Source organism: Pseudoliparis swirei, chromosome 22, assembly GCF_029220125.1.
Source record: "Pseudoliparis swirei isolate HS2019 ecotype Mariana Trench chromosome 22, NWPU_hadal_v1, whole genome shotgun sequence".
NCBI lineage: Eukaryota > Metazoa > Chordata > Actinopteri > Perciformes > Liparidae > Pseudoliparis > Pseudoliparis swirei.
In genome coordinates, this window is record NC_079409.1 from 14,234,216 (window position 1) to 14,255,001 (window position 20,786).

Here is a 20,786-nt window from a genome sequence, read left to right on the forward strand (position 1 = left end):
TCCTTGAAGTCAAAGTATCAACGACCCCTCCTCTCAAAAACATGTTGCTTAATGCAATGGGCTGTTTCACTGTACAGAATGATTTATGTGTCTTTTTTTACATTCATCTGCGGAAAATTTCTCTGTGCTTGACTTAAATCTGAGGTTAAGACGTGTGCGTACGAGCAATATTTTCTAACATCTCTTTGGTAGCCAATCGTGGTTCAAAATGCAACTTGATCAAGTGTGATGTGACACTTGAAACCTCCAGTGCACGTACACTGGGAATAGACTTTCCAGTAAAGTAGCAGACACTGTGTCTATAATATTTAAAATAAACAATATTTCAAATGAGAGGGAAAAAGTAATCAAAAGATATTTTAATTATTTCTACGCGGAATATTTGTATTTGTCTTAAAACTGTCTGGAGGGGATCTTTAAGTCAAATTAAAGGAGTATCAGCAACTGAATATACCAATGTATCAAATGATTATTATTAATGCATTAACTGACATAGTTGTAATGCTATAGCTGTGCCAGGTGCACGCCTATTTGAATTGCTCTAGACTGTTGGAACACTTCCTCTATAGAAAGGCCTCATACATTATAAAGTGTGCTTTGTCTTTGTAAAATCCTTAACTGAAAAGTACTTTAGTTACTTTCCACGACTGGGCTATGTTGCATGCACGCTCGCATGCACACACACACACACACACACACACATTTTTCTGCATTAGTAAGCAAACATTGCTCTTAGTAGTTACTCAGGCTCAAGGTCTTTCAGCTAATCTTTGGTGTGCTGTGATCCTAAAAACACTTCGACCTTCACTGTCAGATATCAGACTCATAATATTTGCAAATATATGGGTAGCGCCAGCTGGGCAGCATTTATCAAACAGGATAATGAAAAACTTAATTCAGTGTACTTTTCTGTGCCCACCGCCCTACCTGAGCATATCATTGATTTCCTCCTGGTCCCATCTGGTACCTCATGCATGTTTATGAATGAACAATTGGAAAATACTATGACATGTTCTGCTTTGCATCAGGTCCACTGGGCAGTGTTTGACCTCTGAGGGTTGATCACTGTTTGGGAGGGAAGTGGGAATCTTCAGACACGAGAGATAATACTTCAGACGCCTGAGATTCCTTGAGCTCCTGGAGCCTGAGGACTTGTTATCCAGTGTCTTCCCCTGCTATTATCATACCTACAGTCTAGTTTTAGTCACAGTGATGCAGCTGAGATTAAAGGAGGAAGGATGAGAGGCTGCCAACGCCTCCTACCACACAGACATCCGTCCATGTCCAGATGAACATATATGGACATTCATATTTGTATATATAGGAAGCCCATTTCGATGTAGAAACATGCAGCGACCGTAGTGGTTGTGTACCACACGTCACACAGTCTCAGTGGAACTATTAACAGCTATATATACAACCAGGATAGTGTGTCATTAGGATTCGGTTTCTGCCCACTGAGAATTAAAAGCCTGTGTGGGCCGGTGCCATTCATTCCCCAGCAGGCCAGGTGCTAGAGTAGTTATTGGGACATTTCTGATCTGATGGTCCCCCTTGTCCTTGTGTGTGTGTGTGTGTGTGTGTGTGTGGTGGGGCAGAGGGGTTAGTTGGAGGTAGGGTGGAGGAGTAGTGGCCAGCGAGCTCGCCTGGAGACAACAGCGACAGTGAGGCACTGAGGTCAGGGTTGGAGGAGGAGGGGGCACAGAGCTACGAGGGTAGGATAGAGGGGGGGTTACATAGTTAACATTCAGGGATAAGGTTTCCCAACCTCTGCAGTGAAATACATTGCGATGAGCTCTGGCCTAAATATAGAGCAGCGGGTTTGGGAGAGGTGGATCTTTGGCAGCGAGGTGAGGAGTCACACGGGGAAGAGGTGAAACGGGTGAACGTCAAGCTTGAGAGCAGACAGGCTGCCACGTCAACAACAGACGGGAGGCAGTTATTTCATGTCAAATCACTTTAATGATGAGCAAAACTGGTGCCACATACTGTACATATATATGAGTAGAAATGAGCATATATTTTGTAAAATTGCATTTCATGGCAGACGAGGTGAGCATCCTATGACAAAACCAAAGTGTTTGTAATGCATACGTATTGCAGATGTCATTGAGGCATCAATATAGGGGCCATTCATACAATATAAACACAGTCATTCAGTTTATGTACAAGGTTGAGCTTATTAAGTGAGTCCATACAGTTCTCAGATATACAAAATGGTATTTTAATCACTTTTCACTGTTGATTTCATTCAACATGCATTCAGACTGAAGCAGCATTCACCCAAAAGTTGCAAAACACACGTAAGTAATAAATAATGACGTGAAGCTTCATGTTAATCAAATATTAATGGTTAAAAAGATTCAGAGTAGTTATTTCTAATATTGAGGATACTCACTGCTTTTTATATACATATGACAAGTAACTTCTCTGAAAGTAGTGCGGACCTCCTCCATACTGATGGTTAGCATGATCACAAACAGCATATGTTGCTATGCTGAGGACGTTCTGATGGAGCTTTAGGTCTTCTAAACTGTGGAAGCCCATTTCCGCCTGTGAAAAAGTATGAATAATTATAGGATGATAAGTCAACAATTTGTGCTTGGTATTCATCATTTTGACTTTGTCAAACTTTTGCTTTACAATCTCAGAATTTTGTATTATGTCTCACTTTAAGTCCTCTCAAGAAGAATGACAGCATCAATACCCCAAAAGGAAATATATGCTTACGGTCAGACCTTAACAGCTGCATCGTTGCACCATAAAACAGATATACATGTATGTGTAATAGTTTTAAAAGACGGATAAAGAATCTAACATGGACCGCTGTGGACACTTAGTAGTTCTGTTTATAGGGTTCGCTCAGGGGACCAATCCACACGTGTGCTGCAGATTAACTCTCGAAAACTGTCCATAACTGTCCATAACTGTTCATAACTGTTCATAACTGTCCATAACTGTTCATAACTGTCCATAACTGTCCATAACTGTCCACGCAGTCACAACTAAATTCTGGTTCGACTTTGGCTTCAAAACGCTCCTAATTGGATTCGGAAAAAAGATACATGTTGTGGTTTAATGTAGAGGACTTGGTGCTAACTTTTCATGTTTTTTTTGCAGAAACAGGCTTCCATATTAAACAGACATTTTAAAATAGTTAAGTGTCTGAGCATTTATGACATTTGTATCGACTCTCCTGATGCTAGCAGAAAGACTATGTGGATGTACAGCTCGGCTAACACGCCTATTCATGACACTTGTCTCCGTGAACACAACTCAGAGCTAAACATCAGACAGTCAGCAGTAGCTCTGTGGCTCCCTCCATCTATCTTCTACTAAAAAAACACCGACATATTGTTTGCACATTCTCTTACTAATGTGTTGCTGACTCCTCGCACTTCCTATTAAGACTTACGTGTGGCTTCTCTGACTAATGAAATGTCAAGAGCAAGTAAAGTCACTTCAGAAACACATGTTTCCACTTGCTCTCAAACAAGAAATCAAGAATACTGTATGTATATTGTATTGCTAGGTGGTGCTATCCTTGTGTGGAAAGCATTTCTCCCAGGGGCTGAAAGGAAGGGAGAGGATCATGAAGAGGATTCCACCGAAAATAAGGAGGCCTCCGGCCGAGCCCATGCAGGTCACAGACCATGAGAGCTCATGGTGTAGAGGTATGGAGTGGTCACTGGACAGCAGGGACACCACAGACTGGTGGAATATCAGGATGGAGAGAAGGACCAGTACACCTGCACACAGAGACCACAAACAACTGTTCACAAAACCAAATATCAGTCAGATAGGGATATTGCCCCACTTGAATGTTGAAGTTAACATAAAGCACAGTGAGGTCCCACCTGATAGGATGAAACAGAAGGAGGCGGGCTTGATAAAGAAGGGGACTCCTTTGCTGAGGGCCATCGCGATACAGATGGAGCCCATTACCATCATGGTCAGACTCAGAAGGGCCAAGATAGATGCTGCTAGATTCAGCTCTGTGAAGGAGAGCCACAATAAATTAAAAGAGAAAAAGGATTAGTGTATATATATGCCAGAATGTGTTAACGTTAGTGTAGTTAAAGGCTGGAATCTGTAATTTTATGCAGCGTAAGATATTTAGGAAAGAAGGCAGAGAAATATTATACTGCCTCACAAAGTGTGGTACTCCTTGGTTTATAGATTATAGGCCTGATTGTCAAACGACTTGGCATTGCAGAGCTGAACAGGTGCAACCCCAAAAAATTATCTACTTTTCACAACATCGCTCGTACCAGTTTAATATTTTTTTGACACTGCCACACTAATATTATTATTTTTATAATTATTAATCACAGCAGATTAAATTTTGTCCATGTGTTTTGCTCTTGGGGGAAGACGATGACAAAAAGGACGTAAGATAGAGACAAAAATGAAAGCAACACAAAAATGCAGCCGTTTTGTTTTTGCCCAGCTGCATTTTACAGTTTTTAGATTGGTTCATGTGTTTTTGATCAATTGATTGATGAAAGTGTGCGCCCATAACATTTTGAAATGAATCTGCAGAGACTTAAAACTTGCTTGAAGAGGAAACAGTTATCACCAAACACATTGTGTTAATGTAGTTGGCTCCAGAGATTATTTTCACGAGTCGTTCTTTCCTGGCATCTTACGAGCCGGCTGCCAAACAGCAGCCACTAAACAAACCAGAAGGGTCTAACGTCATGCTCGCGGCTCTGTGAGGCTGTATTAGGCACACACACACACACACACACACACACACACACTAACATGCTCACAATAACAAAGGTTACATATGTTGTGGCACACCAGGGAAAAAGCCAAGCAGATCAGCTCAGGTGGAGGTGAGAGAGGGAGCGCTCCATCCGGTTCAGGCGCTGCAGCACCGAGGCGTGGGCCTTGGTCACACCTGCAGCCCGCCAGGTAACCAGAGCAGGCCGACCGGCTGCAGGGGACCAGGAGGAGCTCATGAACCAGTGGAGACAGGCAGCATCGAGCAGGAGGTAAAGACTCGAACCACGGGGGACGGAGGACTCGTCGGGGGGATTCTTTAGTTTGAGTTCGACCCCGTCACCTTTACCCCGATCGCTTTAAGAAAAGACACATGTTTACATCCACTGACTGTGAATCTGCATGTTAGCATAAAAACATTAGAACAAAATACAAATTAATTGCAGGAATTTGTTCACACATCAAAGTTTCGACTTTTATATCAAACTCATTATTCTTAAGGGGGATATGATTTCTTAGCAATCTTTCCAATAGTTAAAAGATATTTCCCTCAACCACATGTCAACCTCAAGGTGAAAGGAGGAGTCACGTAACGTCATCAGGATACATGATGTAGGAAGCAAAGCTTTCAAGCTAATCAATCCAGTAGTTGTTGTGATTTTGCTATCCTAAAGCTGTTAGTGGCTTATAACTTTGTCCCGTAATCCACATGGTTGGTTTGCTTCGTCTATCTTTTGGGTTTACGCAAACAACACACCTTCTGATCGCAATTTTAACTCACAGCTCGTATGTAATAAATGTCTTGGCTTTCTTGAGTGCATCAAAGCAGTCTCTGCTCAGTAAAGTTGACTTGATGCTCAATGTGATTGAAGCATCACGTCTCAGCCAGCTGATCTTCAAACTGCAGTCAAACCAGCGGCTGCCTGGACAGTCAGGTAAACGATCAATCACCACGAGGGTCTGTGGCCTGCTTTGCAAAATGGGTTGCAGCAGAAGTTAATGGGTTGAAACATGCAAGAAGCAAAAGCGTGCTCCTCAGAAAACGTCTTCATTGATACGCGCTGCAATGCAACGGTTATACGCATCGGCATGTGTCAGGATTCAAAAGGTCTCACTCTTGTTCGTTGTCTTCTTGAATATGACGGCGTTCTCCCCAGAGGTGAAGAATTTGAAGTAGGTGCAGTTGGTTTCTGTGGGTAAATACAAATATCACACAAAGAGATCACAAACACATACACACACACATACACACACGCACACCAAACACACACACACACACTCCTATGGAGAGCTGCTGGTCTTCTGTTATGTGCCTCCTATGCATCCATGCACTCTGTCCTTCCAGGCATCATTCCTATTTATATCCAATTGTCGAGCATTAGCTGCAATACTCAGAGACGAATGCCGCTACATATACACACACACACGCGCACACACACACACACACTACCCAGCATTGCACATATGGTGCGGCCAGAGAGGGTGAAAGACAGCAAACTACGCGGTTGGCAGAGGGGTAGAAGAGAGGTAGACAGAGAGAAGGGGCAGATGGAGAATAGAAATGGGGAGGCGTGGCTCTACAATAATAAGGGCTGAGGGGAAGGAGATATGTGGGATGAGCAAATGATGAAGGGGATGCAGGAAATATGGATAGAGGCTCAAAGGATGAGATAGCGGGGGAAAGGAAGAGTGAGGGAGGCAGATGGAAGGGGTGGTGAGTAAAGGGGGAAGAGAGGGGAGCCACAGATGGAGAAGGAGGTGAGCAGGAGATGTCAAGAGGGGCAGGAAACACAGAGGGGTTGGTTCATACTGCATTAGACATATACTCTCCCTCAGTCCCTGTCTGTCCCTCTTCTTCGTTTCCCCCTCTATATTTAGACAAAAACTGTGAAGTAGTCAGATTCCACTTGGCTTCACAAGCGCGTAGTGATGACTTTCACCAACTGAATACGTTGTGGTCCAAGATGACCACATGCTTGTGAACACACACTCACAGTCACACTTTTATTTCACACACAAATATGTTTGTGTCATATTTTTACTGAAGCCGACGCAGCATTTATTAGCGTACTGATTGTTAACACCTTATGCTATCACAGTCAACTGCCTTTGCTCTCGCTTCCCCTGCTGAGGCTATATTTTTTGAGCTGTCATGTCTCCAGCAGACAACGAAGATAGATGTGTGGTCTTGAGATGACAGGTACGGGGCCGCACTTTTCTCAGGACGGGAGCCAGAGGCATGAAAACAGCGATGCGAAACAGAGAAGCAGAAATGGCAAAAACAGTTGTTTCCCTCCAAACATGACAGGCTCACGGCCATCTGGGCCGACGGCGTGGGCCAACAGAGAGAGGACGTGTGAGAAAGATTGTCAGAAGCATACTGACTGCTCTCATGCACCAAAAGACCATCTCAGATATATATATATATATATACATATATATATATATATATAAATACATATACATATATATACATGCTAGTAGCCAGAGATGCAGGGCATAGTGACGGGTAAGATGAATTAGCCCCTTGACGTCTGAATAGAAAAACAATGTTGTCATCATTCTTTATAGCTTTACTGTGGTCCTGCTGGTGCTCTGGTTCTGCACCTCGTATTTCTTTAATGATTTAATTTGCACATTATCTGTACAATGACCTAGATACATATGTATGCAGGGAGCTTCACATACACAACTATCCTCTCGAATGTATAGCCCCTCACAAGGTTACAGGGGATGTGCATACATATAGTATATACATATTTAAGTAATATATATATGTATATATATATGTATATATACATATATATGTAAATATATATATATATATGTATATATACATATATATACACATATATGTAAATGTATATATACAGGACTGTCTCAGAAAATTAGAATATTGTGATAAAGTTCTTTATTTTCTGTAATGCAATTAAAAAAACAAAAATGTCATGCATTCTGGATTCATTACAAATCAACTGAAATATTGCAAGCCTTTTATTCTTTTAATATTGCTGATTATGGCTTACAGCTTAAGACAACTCTAAAATCCTATCTCATAAAATTTTAATATTTCCTCAGACCAAGTAAAAAAGATTTATAACAGCTGAGTGTTTGTCAAGGCTCAGGAAACCCTTGCAGGTGTTTCGAGTTAATTAGACAATTCAAGTGATTTGTTTAATACCCTACTAGTATACTTTTTCATGATATTCTAATATTTAGAGATAGGATATTTGAGTTTTCTTAAGCTGTAAGCCATAATCAGCAATAAATCAGAATAAAAGGCTTGCAATATTTCAGTTGATTTGTAATGAATCCAGAATGCATGACATTTTTGTTTTTTTAATTGCATTACAGAAAATAAAGAACTTCATCACAATATTCTAATTTTCTGAGACAGTCCTGTATGTATATATATGTGTATATATATGCATACATACAAGGGGTAATGATGTGAAATACTTATCAACAATCATCACTATGTTACTTACAAATCTGGAGATTGTCGGTGGGATGAATTGTTTTTTCTAAAATTAAATGTTGCATAATTTCCCCCAGTCCGTTCTGGGCTCAAGTAGAAGACCTACAGATGTTAGCGTATTCCCAGAGGGCTTACATTATATTAGTTCTGCCTGCTCCCACTGTCTTCACATCAGCGGTGATGGCAAAGACAAATCCTGGCAATTAAGAGAACACGTTTTTTCCTCAATAAAGTCAACGACTTGTTACCTCTCAGGAATGTCCTTTGACTCTTTCCTATTAATTCACTTCCGTACTGAGGCACGTACTGTAACGTAGAGGCAGCCTGAAGGTAGACTTGCATGGCCGGGCAATTCAGTTTGCAGAGAAGCGTACATGAGCAGACAGTTGGAGAAACCAAACAGACCCAGGCCCGCCAGAAACCGGCTCGCCTTGCAGACAGACAGACACAGACAGTCAGAGGTCTCACCTCCAGGTAGTTCAGCAGGGCCACAGCTCGTCCTTTCTGGGTCTATGTCGGCCACCCAGAGGGTGCGGATGCAGCCCTTCCACAGGCCGTAATGGGCCACCTGGCATGTCTGGTTGCCGCTGAAATTCTTTGGTTGGGCCAGCTCCACCCAAAACTCTGTCCCCATGCCCAACACCGTCAGGGTCACTCCAATGATAGACACAAAGAAGGCCAGCTTGATCTTTCCCTCCTGGCTGTCACTTATCTTGTGGCTCCTCCTCTGTCCCCTTCCACCTTTTACCCCACCTAAACCCCCACCTTGTCCCGCCCCTACCACCCCGATACGACCATCCTCATCCTGCTGAACAATGAAGTTGGACCACATACTGATCTCAGGGCCAAGCTTGAGGAAGACCAGAGGAAAGAGCAAGGCACTTAGGCTCAATGTTACTGGATCAAATAATAGATGCAAAGATGGTAGGGTGGTTTAGTAGGAAGTGAATGGGGAGAGGTACGTGAAAAAAGGTGCCGACAAGTCTCGTTTTAAAAACAGTAAACAAAAAAAGTGGCGACACAGCGATAAACCATCCGGTGATGGATGGTAAAATTGAGCAAAAGCAGTCGGGGGAACAACGGATGAAGGGAGAATAAGTGGGCAGAACAATGAAATTAGACAGAAAGAGATATGAACAGAGCTACAACAAGGTGGGGAGGAGGGGGGGGGGGGGTGAAGTAAGGAAATTATTAAATGGGAGGAGACGGAGGCAAGGACCAGGAGAGCCAGTGTCTGTTTTCTGTCCAGTCCCCTGAAATTGAGAGATGAAACAGAAAGATGAAAGAGCAGCCAGCATATGCTTCACAAGAGCAAAATCCTTTCATCGCCAGCGCAATATTTAATTTTCCATGAGCTTTATCAGCATCTACAGTATTCCCTTCCTAAAACCCACATGACATGCTCTCAGCCAACAATAGATAAGCCATATGGCGTCCGCCTGAAAGGCAGATGAAGAAACAATTGGGCCGGATGAGCCGGTGACGTCGGGTGGAGTGGGTTCAAGGTGAGAGAGAACACCACAGCGCCAGACTGGACCACCCGTCTTCTATTCTCCCAGCGGAGTTGACAACAGAGCTCTTCCCCGAACAGGTACACTATCTCTGGCTTAGACACAGATCCGCTTTGATCTGAGGGGATAACGGGTGGCCACAAATACGCCCCATCCTGCATTACGTGTCCCAGCAAACACTTGGAATCTGAAGCCGTGTCTGTCTTTATGTGTGTGTGTGTGTGTGTGTGTCTGTACTGTAAGTGGGTCCAGGCTTACAGAGTTGTTCCTGCTATTCTAAACTGTGAGCAAGAGGTTTAAACTAGGTGAGTGATAGGGCACGACGGTGTCGCTGCTCTGCACAGGGAGCATGAGAGGTGATAATTCACGCCTGAACCCTGTGACAGACAGGAGGCTGCAGTAATTAACTTTGCCGAGCAGTCCACCAGGTCGCATCGCGGAGGCAAGAGGCCGGTCCAGTGAGGAAGGCAGCAGGCCTCACAGTTGGTGGATCACTTCATTTAGACACTTTGGTAGGCTACGCACCACATGAAGCCCCTCAGTGCAATTATTTTTGTGTGCAGTATTTCACAGCATATAAATAAAACGAGCAGCGTGCCGTATGTATATTTAGAGTTTTGCAGTATATTCCCAACGTATCCTCAGACAGGCCTCCAGTGCGCTTGGAGGAGATTAATCATTGTGATATTACTTTGCCAAAAGTTGAGAAACGATATCAATTTACCACGCGATCCTAATTCACAGTAAGCGCTGTAAAGAAATATAATCATTCATATTATAACGTGTTTAGAATATCAGCCATGCATTTCAATATCAAGACTGAAGCTGCTGACAGCCCAGTAAGTATTCAAAGAGTTACATTTATCACATTACATCTATATTAACCACAGGATGGTCAGAGGGGTCAGAGCCCATCAGGCTCCTCTCCAGGACGGGATAACACAGAAAGCTTCAACATTATCCTCAGCTGAGTATAAATGTGACGATGCAACCAAAACTCTGATGGACTGAAGTTCTGCAGCAGCGGAGCAGAACACAAGCTTCTACACACAGACGGACATTTTCTTCGGGAGGAAAAGGAGGAACTCGCTCTACAATTTCACCAAAGACAGACACAGCCACCCGCGCGACATCCGGGCCTAAGAAACAACAAGTAGCTCAGGGAAAAGAAAAGTAACTCTGACCTGTTTGGTGGGTTGTTCAGAAGAAAGGAAGAGACGCTTTAAACTTAATAGAGGGGGCGAGTGTTGATGGGAGAGTTAGAGAGAGAGAGGGAGGTACATGAGGGTTATGGAAAGTGAGTGTAACAGGGGAGGGGGGGGGGGGTGCAGCCTGGTTGGTTAACACTGTTGATGATTACATTTCTTTCCCCTCAATCTCAACAGCCCCCTGTTCCCACAACACACGTGATAGAATATTAAATCAATGAGCAGAGGTGCTGCCAGGTGACAACATGACAAGTCATGCCAGCATGATCACAAACATGTGTGTGTGTTGGGGTGTGTGTGTGTGTGCATGTCTATTTTAGACAGCCCACCTGTTAATGACATTAAGTAAGGGTGGAGGAGGAGCCTGTGTTTATATGAGCTGCCAGGAGTGTGTTTTACAGCAACACAACCCACTGCGAGCGAAGTGCAAATCTGACACAGAGACGGAGAGGGAAAAGGAAACGGAGACGCGGGAAGGGAACAAAATGAGTGCAAGTAAACCGCAGATATGGACTACACAGCCTCAAAATGGAATAGTTCTGAAAATAAAAGCAATGTGCAGCTCCATTTCATTCCTCAATGAACAAGATCCGGAGATGTCAGAGATCCAGTCCGGTCTCGTGGAAAGCTTTACTCGTGGCCCAGCCTGCGTTGCTCCTCCAGAGTTTAGGTTACATACGTGTCACAGCGAGAGGCAGGCCGACGCCAGCGGCCAGCCACACTCAGGGAGGGTAGGAGGGGGGAAGGGGTGATGCAAACTGAGAGTGAGTCAGGGACAGAGACAGAACAGGAGAGAATCTGAGAAAAGGGACGAAACAGGCTGTAGGCTGTGACAGGTAAAATAAACACCTACAATGTCCAGAACGGTGAAGTTCCTGCTCCTCCTGTTGGTAAAGCCCCCAAACGGACATCCACAGGGAGAAAGAAACACGAGTACATGACAGCCAGGATGAATGGATTCATCCGGAGTATAGCTATCTGTTTTACATGTGTGTCTGTTCCTGAAAATGACTTTGCTTCTAATTGTGCGGCCTCGCTCCTCCATCACATGAGATTGATAGAACGTGTCCACAGGCGGTCCGAGGCCATCAATAACCTACAGTATGCTGATGTGAACAATCTCGTCTCCGCATCGCTCCAGCCGCCCTGTCAGCAGTACTGGTTCACGCGTGGACACACTGAACTGCACACGTGTGTTCTTGTGTATGCAGCCATGCGCACACTGACCACACGTGTGCACGTTACAGCTGCAGCCATTTCTTACTGCGACGCTTTTGACCAATTATAGCAGAAGTCTTCTGTCTTGTTCTTATTTTTCTTATTGCCGACAAATCCATGAAGCCATAAAAAGACCAAACCAATGAATTGATCAGCTCTGTACTGTTGTCCAAACCCAATCATGCATCTTGAAGCCACACAGGATAACATGGCGCCGTCGTTTATTTTCAGTCAATTCCACACGTACGGTTCTTGTGTCTTTAATACAAGCTAGTACACCAGATTGGCAGCTGAAGATAGTCGCCAATTAACACGCTATTTACTTCATTTTGTTATGGAGTAATGCCGTCTGCTAAGAACTACAGCAGCAAAGCCGTTTACGTTGATGGTTTATTTATTTATTTTAAAGATAATATATATTTCTGACCTGTATTTAAAGATTCACCTTGTTGGGAGAATCAACCTTGGGTCTGACAGTCTGGCAAAGTAAGAAAGTCAGGACACACTCTCACTTTGTTTTTTTATTTGCACCACATTAGGATCGGCTCTGCTCTGTTCAGGTGTCCCAGTGTGACAGAGAGCCGACATCCACAAGGCCAGGACCCCAAAACCAATTCAGCTCAATTGAAACAGGCCATTAGTCATTTTGTTATCTACACCTGTGCTTTTCCTATTGTGACTTTATTATGGTCTTTAAAAAATCCTTTTTCACAATAGACGTGACATCTCTCTGTAATCTCTCTCTGTGCCAGTGTTCTGAGAGTTATGTCCCCGTCAAAGTGTTTTTCCGTGCAGCGTTTGAATGAAGTGCAAAGCGGCGTCTGCACCGAGCCCTGTGCCGTCCTCCTGCAGCGGTGCGCTCTGCTGCAGTGTTCTATCTTTCTGAATGAGGATCGATGGGGAGGCCTTACCCAGAATGACAATGACCATCACCAGAGTGTTACATCCACCACTAGAGGGAGATGTCATTGCCATCTTCACTGCAGCATTAGGCCTAGGCAAGGTTCCTTCTCACAGTTAATAGGCCTTGTGTTAGGCAGCCAGTTAATAGGCCTTATTTTAGGCAGCCAGTTAATAGGCCTTGTGTTAGGCAGCCGCAGTGTCCTGACCTATAAGAGAGGCTGGGTCTGTTTTTACATGTTTCCTCTGGTGGGAATGGCTTCTGTTGGCCGGGGGAGCTGCTGCTTTATCCGTGCCCTCTGGGAACACCAGCGTGGGGAGTGTTGCATCGGTGGCCCTGCTGCTGGGTTGTGTGCAGCCGGGTGTAGCGATGCAGATGGAGATGGGCAGCAGAGAGCCGACACAGGACATTAGTTCATGTCGGAGATTTGTTGCGGTCCTGTAACTTTTACAGTGACGCTTCCAAGTGGACATAACATCTGACATGTACTGCTGCTGACCCCGACTGTGTACTCATGTGGACGGATGTAAATAAAGAGGGTAAGACCAGAAAGGAATACTTCTTTTTCACGTAGCCAGCAGCCCCAGTTTCATTGATATTCGCATCAAGCAATGACAGGGAGACGAAAATAAGCCCAAAAGAAGCTTATTTAACGACGCAACTTAATGGATATTAAAAAAACTAAATATAATTCACTGTTGATAGTGGAAATGAAATGAACAACACAGAGATTAATGTCTACTTTAAATATGTTTTATTGTATGGCTTTAAGTAAAATATAAATTTAATCAGGAGAGAAAGAGTTCTGTGAGTTTGGACCCTGATAACTGGTTAAAACTCGACCTCTGCTCTTGAGTGATTTAGGAAGATGGTAACTTGCCTATCTAGTTAGGAAGTGAATCTGACTGTGAGTAAACCTACACCCAAAAAATCATGAACTGATTTAATCATAACTGTCATTATTACAATAACTAATTTACTTGAGCTTCCCCCCTCTGTAACACTGCTCACCTGTACACATATATTGCTTCTGTCCATCCTGGAGAGGGATCCTCCTCTGTTGCTCTCCTGAAGGTTTCTTCCCTTTTTTCCCTGTGAAAGTTTTTTTCTTCTTTTCCTTGGGAGTTTTTCCTGATCCAATGTGAGGTCAAAGGTCAGGGATGTATCGGTGTACAGGTTGTAAAGCCCTCTGAGGCAGATTTGTCATTGTGATATTGGGCTAGAGAAAATAAACCAAATTAACTTTTTTTCATGACAAATAATTAGAAGTCAACCGGCCTTGAAAGATGGACGCCATCTCGCTTTGTGAGTGGGACGGCCATGTTATCATATCTCATGTTTTTACAACTTTATGCTTCAATTATTTGCTAGAGCACAGGATAGGTCCTACATTCAAATTGTTACTGAAGTACAATGTTCAGCATCAGATTATACTAAAGTACCAAAAGTATACTCCTGCATACATTATGCATAATAGCCCATTTAAAATACAAATATTATGGTTTGTGTATATTATCAGATTATAAATCTTGATGCATTATTGTGCGTTAATGTTGTTGATGGAAGATGGAAAACATTTTAAGTACTTTATATACTTCATTTTACAAATCACCATTTAATAACACATTACAGCTTCTTAGTTGATTCAGATTTTGTATTAAGAATCTGATTCTGCAAAGCAGCTTAACTAGTAACTAATATTGTCAAATAAAAGCAGTGAAGTTAAAAGTACAATATTTTCCTCTGAGATGTTGTGTACTCAAAGTATAAAGTTATCAGATGCAAATACTGAAATTAAAGACGTTGTACTGCAGTAGCTACAGTACTTGAGTACCCTGAACATACTCAGTTACATTCCACCGCTTCTAGAACAGCATAATGTGTTCTTCATAATTCCTCATAAATATGATTGAGTTGAAAATGCACCAGACTGAGCATTTAACATAAATGTATAACATTTGAGAAGTGTAGTACATTCTCATTTCATTGAGTTATAGCAAGTATTTAATTAGCAAATGATAAACTCCCAGTTAGCAAAGACATATTCCAATATATTCAGGGAGAGTTTTAAAGCCGTTTGTTACGTGATGATCCGTGATGAGGGACGGGGCTTTATCAAGTCTTTACGATTACTGAATTAGTTTTAATTGACTGAACTAAACCAAGTTGAAGGTGATGAGGAATACATTCAATTTCAAACCATAATGTTTAATTATATGTTGTTAAATACAAATTCATATTATGATATTCAAATACATGTGTACAGTGCTGACCGCTACGGTGTGAGCGCTCTGGAGTTGGTGAATCCCAAACTGAAAGCCTTAACTCCCTTTGAAGGTGTGAACGCACCTTTAGAGGAGGGGGAAATGAAAGGGACCAGCAATGCCACCTGGGGCCTTGCACCCTAAGAAAAACAAGTTTACAATGAAAATATATAATTTAATTGTAAGGATAAAGATTCGTTTTAACCGTTATTAGGCCGGAGACGTGTTTAGTATAATTAAAACAGAAGTTTAATACAGAAGTTCAATGATTTAAAACGAAACAAAGCCAAAAATAATTAACAATAAACAAACCCTCGTTACTGCAAACCCCAAAAATATGGTGCTTTATAAAACGCCTGCAATTGCAAAATATGTGTGAGAAAGAAAGGAGGGCAGAGAGAAAGAATACATTTTGGAGAAAAGGGGAAGGAGAGATGTTGATTTAGTTTATTTGAGAAAAGGGATTTGATCGGATCACGATGATAAGATTAAGGTGGGTTTGGATTTTTTTCCTTTCAGTTGATTAAAACAGATTACCGCTCTGTAATGAGAAGCACGATGTGTGGAGTAAGATATGAGGTGTGAATACATTTAGGTTATGGCATTGTGAATGAGTGTTTTTGTGATTTATGCATCTTCGTCTCTGGCTCTCTGGAATTGTTTAATGTACTGGACTTTCTCACATTAAATAATACCTTTTACTTTCTAAACTTTGTGGTCTTTGCTGTTTCTCCGCTTCCCTCTTCCTTCCTTGACAACGTATCACCTCCTCTCTTGAATATTCGTATCTTCCATACCTTCTCCAATCTTCTGATTCTCCTATTCTCCCGCCCGGCCGACTCGATGCTGCTGGGAGGGGTGGAGTCTCCAGGGTATCCCACTGGATATTTGCCCCATGCCAGTCAGAACTGGAGCAGGTGTGCCCATAAGGGTCACACCCTCTCCATCAAGCTCATCCACCTGGACCTGGAAGACAGCCAAGACTGTGAGAACGACGCACTAAAGGTCAGGGGTCGTGGTAAACTTCAAATGGTTGTCCCGTAAGAAGTCACGGTTAATAACTGATGACAGTAATGTTATTGTATCCTCTACAACACCATTATGTAGGTCTTTTCAAATGGAAACCGAATCTCAGTTCTGTGTGGCAAAAGGGAAATTGAGGATCTTCAGTCCACTGTTAATCCCTCGCTCGTCTCCTCCCCGAGCAACCGGAGGTTGCCGCCATAAATGTTACACCGACCAACGGCATGCTGTGTAAAGCTTCCCCTCCGTCGATGTTTGTGTGAGTTTCTGCACCCCAACATTATGCCATGGCAGGTGTTGGGAGAGCATCTGTCTGGATGATGCACCAGTGAAAGCGGTGAAGCGTGTAATTGAAGGGTGTTTGTCGGGTGTGACTCACCGACTTCAATCTGGAGACCTTGGTGGCCAGGTTCTCAGCCAGGCGTTTGTTCTGTGTCCAGCATGTCATCCACAGAGTCGTGGCCTGGAAACGCACAAACACATCAGAAGTGTAGGGGCGGTTGTGGCGGACACTTGTTTCCGTCTAAAGTCCTCTGCAGGTTCTGTTGCATTCATGATATTAATTTACAAATATGGAAGTGACAACGTTTTAAAAGAAATAAGCAACGTCCTGAGCCCCATCTGTAGCACACTTTGAACGGATTCAAATTAAATATACGCACACTTTATCTGTTTTTTTCCCACACTTTGAATGGATTTATATTAAATATACGCACAATTAATGTGACTTATTACACTTTGAATGTATTTAAATTAAATGGACGCACACTTTGAATGTATTTAAATTAAATATATGCACACTTTATCTAGCTTTTCACACTTTAAATGGATTTAAATTAAATATACGCACAATGTATGTGGCTTATTACACTTCGAATGGATTTAAATTAAATATATGCACACTTTATCTTGCTTTTCACACTTTAAATGGATTTAAATTAAATATATGCACACTTTATCTTGCTTTTCACACTTTAAATGGATTTAAATTAAATGTATGAACACTTTATCTTGCTTTTCACACTTTAAATGGATTTAAATTAAATATATGCACAATTTGTGTGGCTTTTCACACTTGAACAGATTTAAATTAAATGGACCCAAACCGCTGGACATGCGATAGGTACTAAATATAGACAGTTAATTAAATGCCCTACCAGAGAGAAGAGCATTCTGGACCACTGCTACACAACAATCAGCAGGGCCTATCACGCCGTCCCTCGAGCTGCACTGGGAAACTCTGACCACGTCATGGTTCATCTGATTCCCTCATACAGGCAGAGACTAAAGCTCTGCAAACCTGTGGTGAGGAAGTTCAAGAAGTGGACCAGTGAGGCTCTGGAGGATCTACGGGCGTGCTTTGACTGTACTGACTGGGATGTCTTCAGGACTGCTACCAACAGCCTGGATGAGTACACAGAGGCTGTAACTTCCTACATCAGCTTCTGTGAGGACAGCTGTATTCCATCCTGCTCCAGGGTGAGTTATAACAACGACAAACCCTGGTTCACAGCGGAGCTCAGGAAGCTAAGACTGCAGAAGGACCAGGCATTCAGGAGTGGGGACAAGGACCTGTACACAGAGTCCAAATACAGGTTTAGCAAGGCGGTGAGAGATGCTAAACGACTGTACTCTGAGAAACTGCAACAGCAGCTCTCAGCAAACGACTCTGCTTCTGTCTGGAGAGGGCTCAGGCAGATCACCAACTACAAGCCCAAATCATCCCACTCCATGAACAATGTGCTTCTGGCAGACGAGCTAAATGAGTTCTACTGCCGCTTTGAAAGACAATGGAGCAGTCCTGAGACCATCCCCCACAGCCCCACCAACAAGCCACAGACCATCAGCCCACCTCCCCAGCCCATCAGGGGCTCACACCTCTGGAGCACCCTCCATCAACTCAGCGACGCCCCTCGTCATCCTGGAGAGAGCAGTCAACAGGCTGTTTAAAAAGCAGAACCCCGCAGCAGCGGGCCCGGACTCCGCCTCCCTCCACCCTGAAGCACTGTGCGGACCAGCTGTCTCCGGTGTTCACCGACATCTTCAACACCTCCCTGGAGACATGCCACGTTCCAGCCTGCTTCAAGGCCTCCACCATCATCCCCGTCCCCAAAACCCAAGATCACAGGACTCAATGACTACAGGCCCGTCGCCCTGACCTCTGTGGTCATGAAGTCCTTTGAACGCTTGGTCCTGTCACACCTCAAGACCATCACCGACCCACTCCTGACCCCCCTGCAGTTCGCCAACAGAGCCAACAGGTCTGCAGACGATGCAGTCAACATGGCCCTTCACTACATCCTCCAGCATCTGGACTCCCGAGGAACCTACGCCAGGATCCTGTTTGTGGACTTCAGCTCTGCCTTCAATTCCATCATCCCGTCCCTGTTGCAGGACAAGCTCTCCCAGCTGCACGTGCCCGACTCCACCTGCAGGTGGATCACAGACTTCCTGACCGACAGGAAGCAGCACGTGAGGCTGGGGAAACACGTCTCAGGCTCCCGGACCACCAGCACGGGTCCTCTCCAAGGCTGTGTGCTCACCCTCTGCTGTTCTCCCTGTACACCAACAGCTGCACCTCCAGTCACCAGTCCGTCAAGCTCCTAAAGTTCGCGGATGACACCACCCTCATTGGACTCATCTCTGGCGGGACGAGACCGCCTACACTTGGGAGACAGACCACCTGGTGACCTGGTGGAGCCCGAACAACCTGGAGCTCAACGCCTGAAGACAGTGGAGATGGTTGTGGATTTCAGGAGGAATGCAGCCCCACCCGCCCTCTCATCCTGTGTGACTCCCCGACGCTGTGGAGTCCTACCGCTTCCTGGGCTCCATCATCTCCCAGGACCTCAAGTGGGAGCTGAACATCGGCTCCATCTCCAAGAAGGCCCAGCAGAGGATGTTCTTCCTGAGGCAGCTGAGGAAATACAACCTGCCAGGGAAGATGATGGTACAGTTCTACACGGCCATCGTTGAGTCCATCATCTGCTCCTCCATCACCGTCTGGCACCCTGCAGCCACAGCCAAAGACAAGCGCAGGCTGCAGAGCATCATCCGCTCGGCCGAGAGGGTTATCGGCTGCAATCTGCCTTGCCTCCAGGTCCTGTTGACTTCCAGCTCACTGAAGCGCGCCAGAAAGATTGTCGCGGACCCTCCCACCCTGGACACTCCTGTTCGAGTCCCTCCCTCGGGAGGAGGCTGCGGTCCATCATGACCACGACCTCCCGCCACACCAATAGCTTTTTCCGTCGGCGGTCGGGCTCATCAATGGACCCCGGACTGACTGACTGTCACCCCAGGACTACCACCTCTTCTTCCACCTTCCTCTCTCCTCCTTCTTCCCGCTCCTTCCTCTTCCTCCTCCTCCCTCTTCCTCCCACTCCTCCTCCCTCCTTGCGTTGATTGTTGTTTGTCATGTCCAAATGTTGCACCTTCCACCAAAAAAAATTCCTCGTTTGTTTGTGAAAACATTCATTCTTTGGCAATAAACCTGTTTCTGATTCTGATTCTGATTCTGATACAATATTTTCTTGGGTATAATTAAAACAATGTTTTTCGAAAAAAATAATACACCATTTCTTTCTCAATTGTTCTAGTATTTAATATGTTTCTCTTCTTTTTAATAATCTGCTAATTAACTCCACATAACTATGTAACTGCTATGTCATTTCCGGTCTTCTGGCGGTTGTTCGTGACGTTCTTTCGTAACTCCGTGCTTTCCATACAGGAAACCCCGTTAGATTTTAAAGCCCAAAGTAACCCCGGAACCTAATTGACTGTCGCTGCGCATCTCGACAAGAATATAACGGTATGCAGAAACTTTTACATATAATTTCTTTTTCAGGTGAATTTAATAAAGTAATAAGTGTCGTTTAGAGAACTAGTCAACTGATTTTACTGAGACAAGTTTTTATCACAACTGAAGGTATCTAGCGGTCGTTATCTAACGTCAACCATTAGCTAACGTAAAAACAAACAGCCGTTAGTCATGACACGGACTTCGTTGGTGGAGTGTTTGATGAATAAATTACTTTATAACACGTAATTCCTCGTCAAGCAACCTACAGTGATAACATAATATAACTATTACATAGTAATAACTATTACATATCACGTTTGTAACGTAGGAATTAACATAACGTTGGTGGCAGATTTCAAACGGTCCTAATATAACTGGCGGCTCTTCCGGTTCAACCCGTTTCTCACCGTCATGCGCCACCGCGGACTGCCCGCCTCACGCGACGGCAGCTTTTTAAAAACGTTACCGATTACAAATAACGTAAATTAGTTGCTGACTCGTTTCCCGCCGCAGAGCTACCGTTTATTTGTAGGGGTTACGGTTTAGGAAGCGGCCGTGTTAACTGGCCACTTTGAACCAACGCGTCCGTTGTTGTCGCAGTTACAGACAGCCGTTGAAATGGACAGAGAACACGTATAAATGTCCTCGTGAACATC

General features: G+C 43.9%; 1 protein-coding gene across 2 annotated transcripts; it reads right to left on the bottom strand.

Annotated features, from left to right (window-relative positions):
* Window positions 1-1,939: 1,939 nt before the first annotated feature.
* Window positions 1,940-10,931, bottom strand: cacng6b (calcium channel, voltage-dependent, gamma subunit 6b). Of its 2 annotated transcripts, XM_056405846.1 has the most exons (5): window positions 10,902-10,931; window positions 8,675-9,459; window positions 5,844-5,918; window positions 3,858-3,995; window positions 1,940-3,749 (listed from the first exon to the last, which is right to left on the bottom strand). In XM_056405846.1, exons 2-5 carry the CDS (start codon window positions 9,036-9,038, stop codon window positions 3,529-3,531), a joined length of 798 nt encoding a protein of 265 aa, XP_056261821.1. In that variant the 5' UTR covers window positions 9,039-9,459; window positions 10,902-10,931; the 3' UTR covers window positions 1,940-3,528. The 2 variants fall into 2 exon arrangements, with proteins under 2 accessions (XP_056261821.1, XP_056261820.1); XM_056405845.1 differs by lacking the exon at window positions 10,902-10,931 and having other exon boundaries at window positions 8,675-10,893.
* Window positions 10,932-20,786: the final 9,855 nt, after the last annotated feature.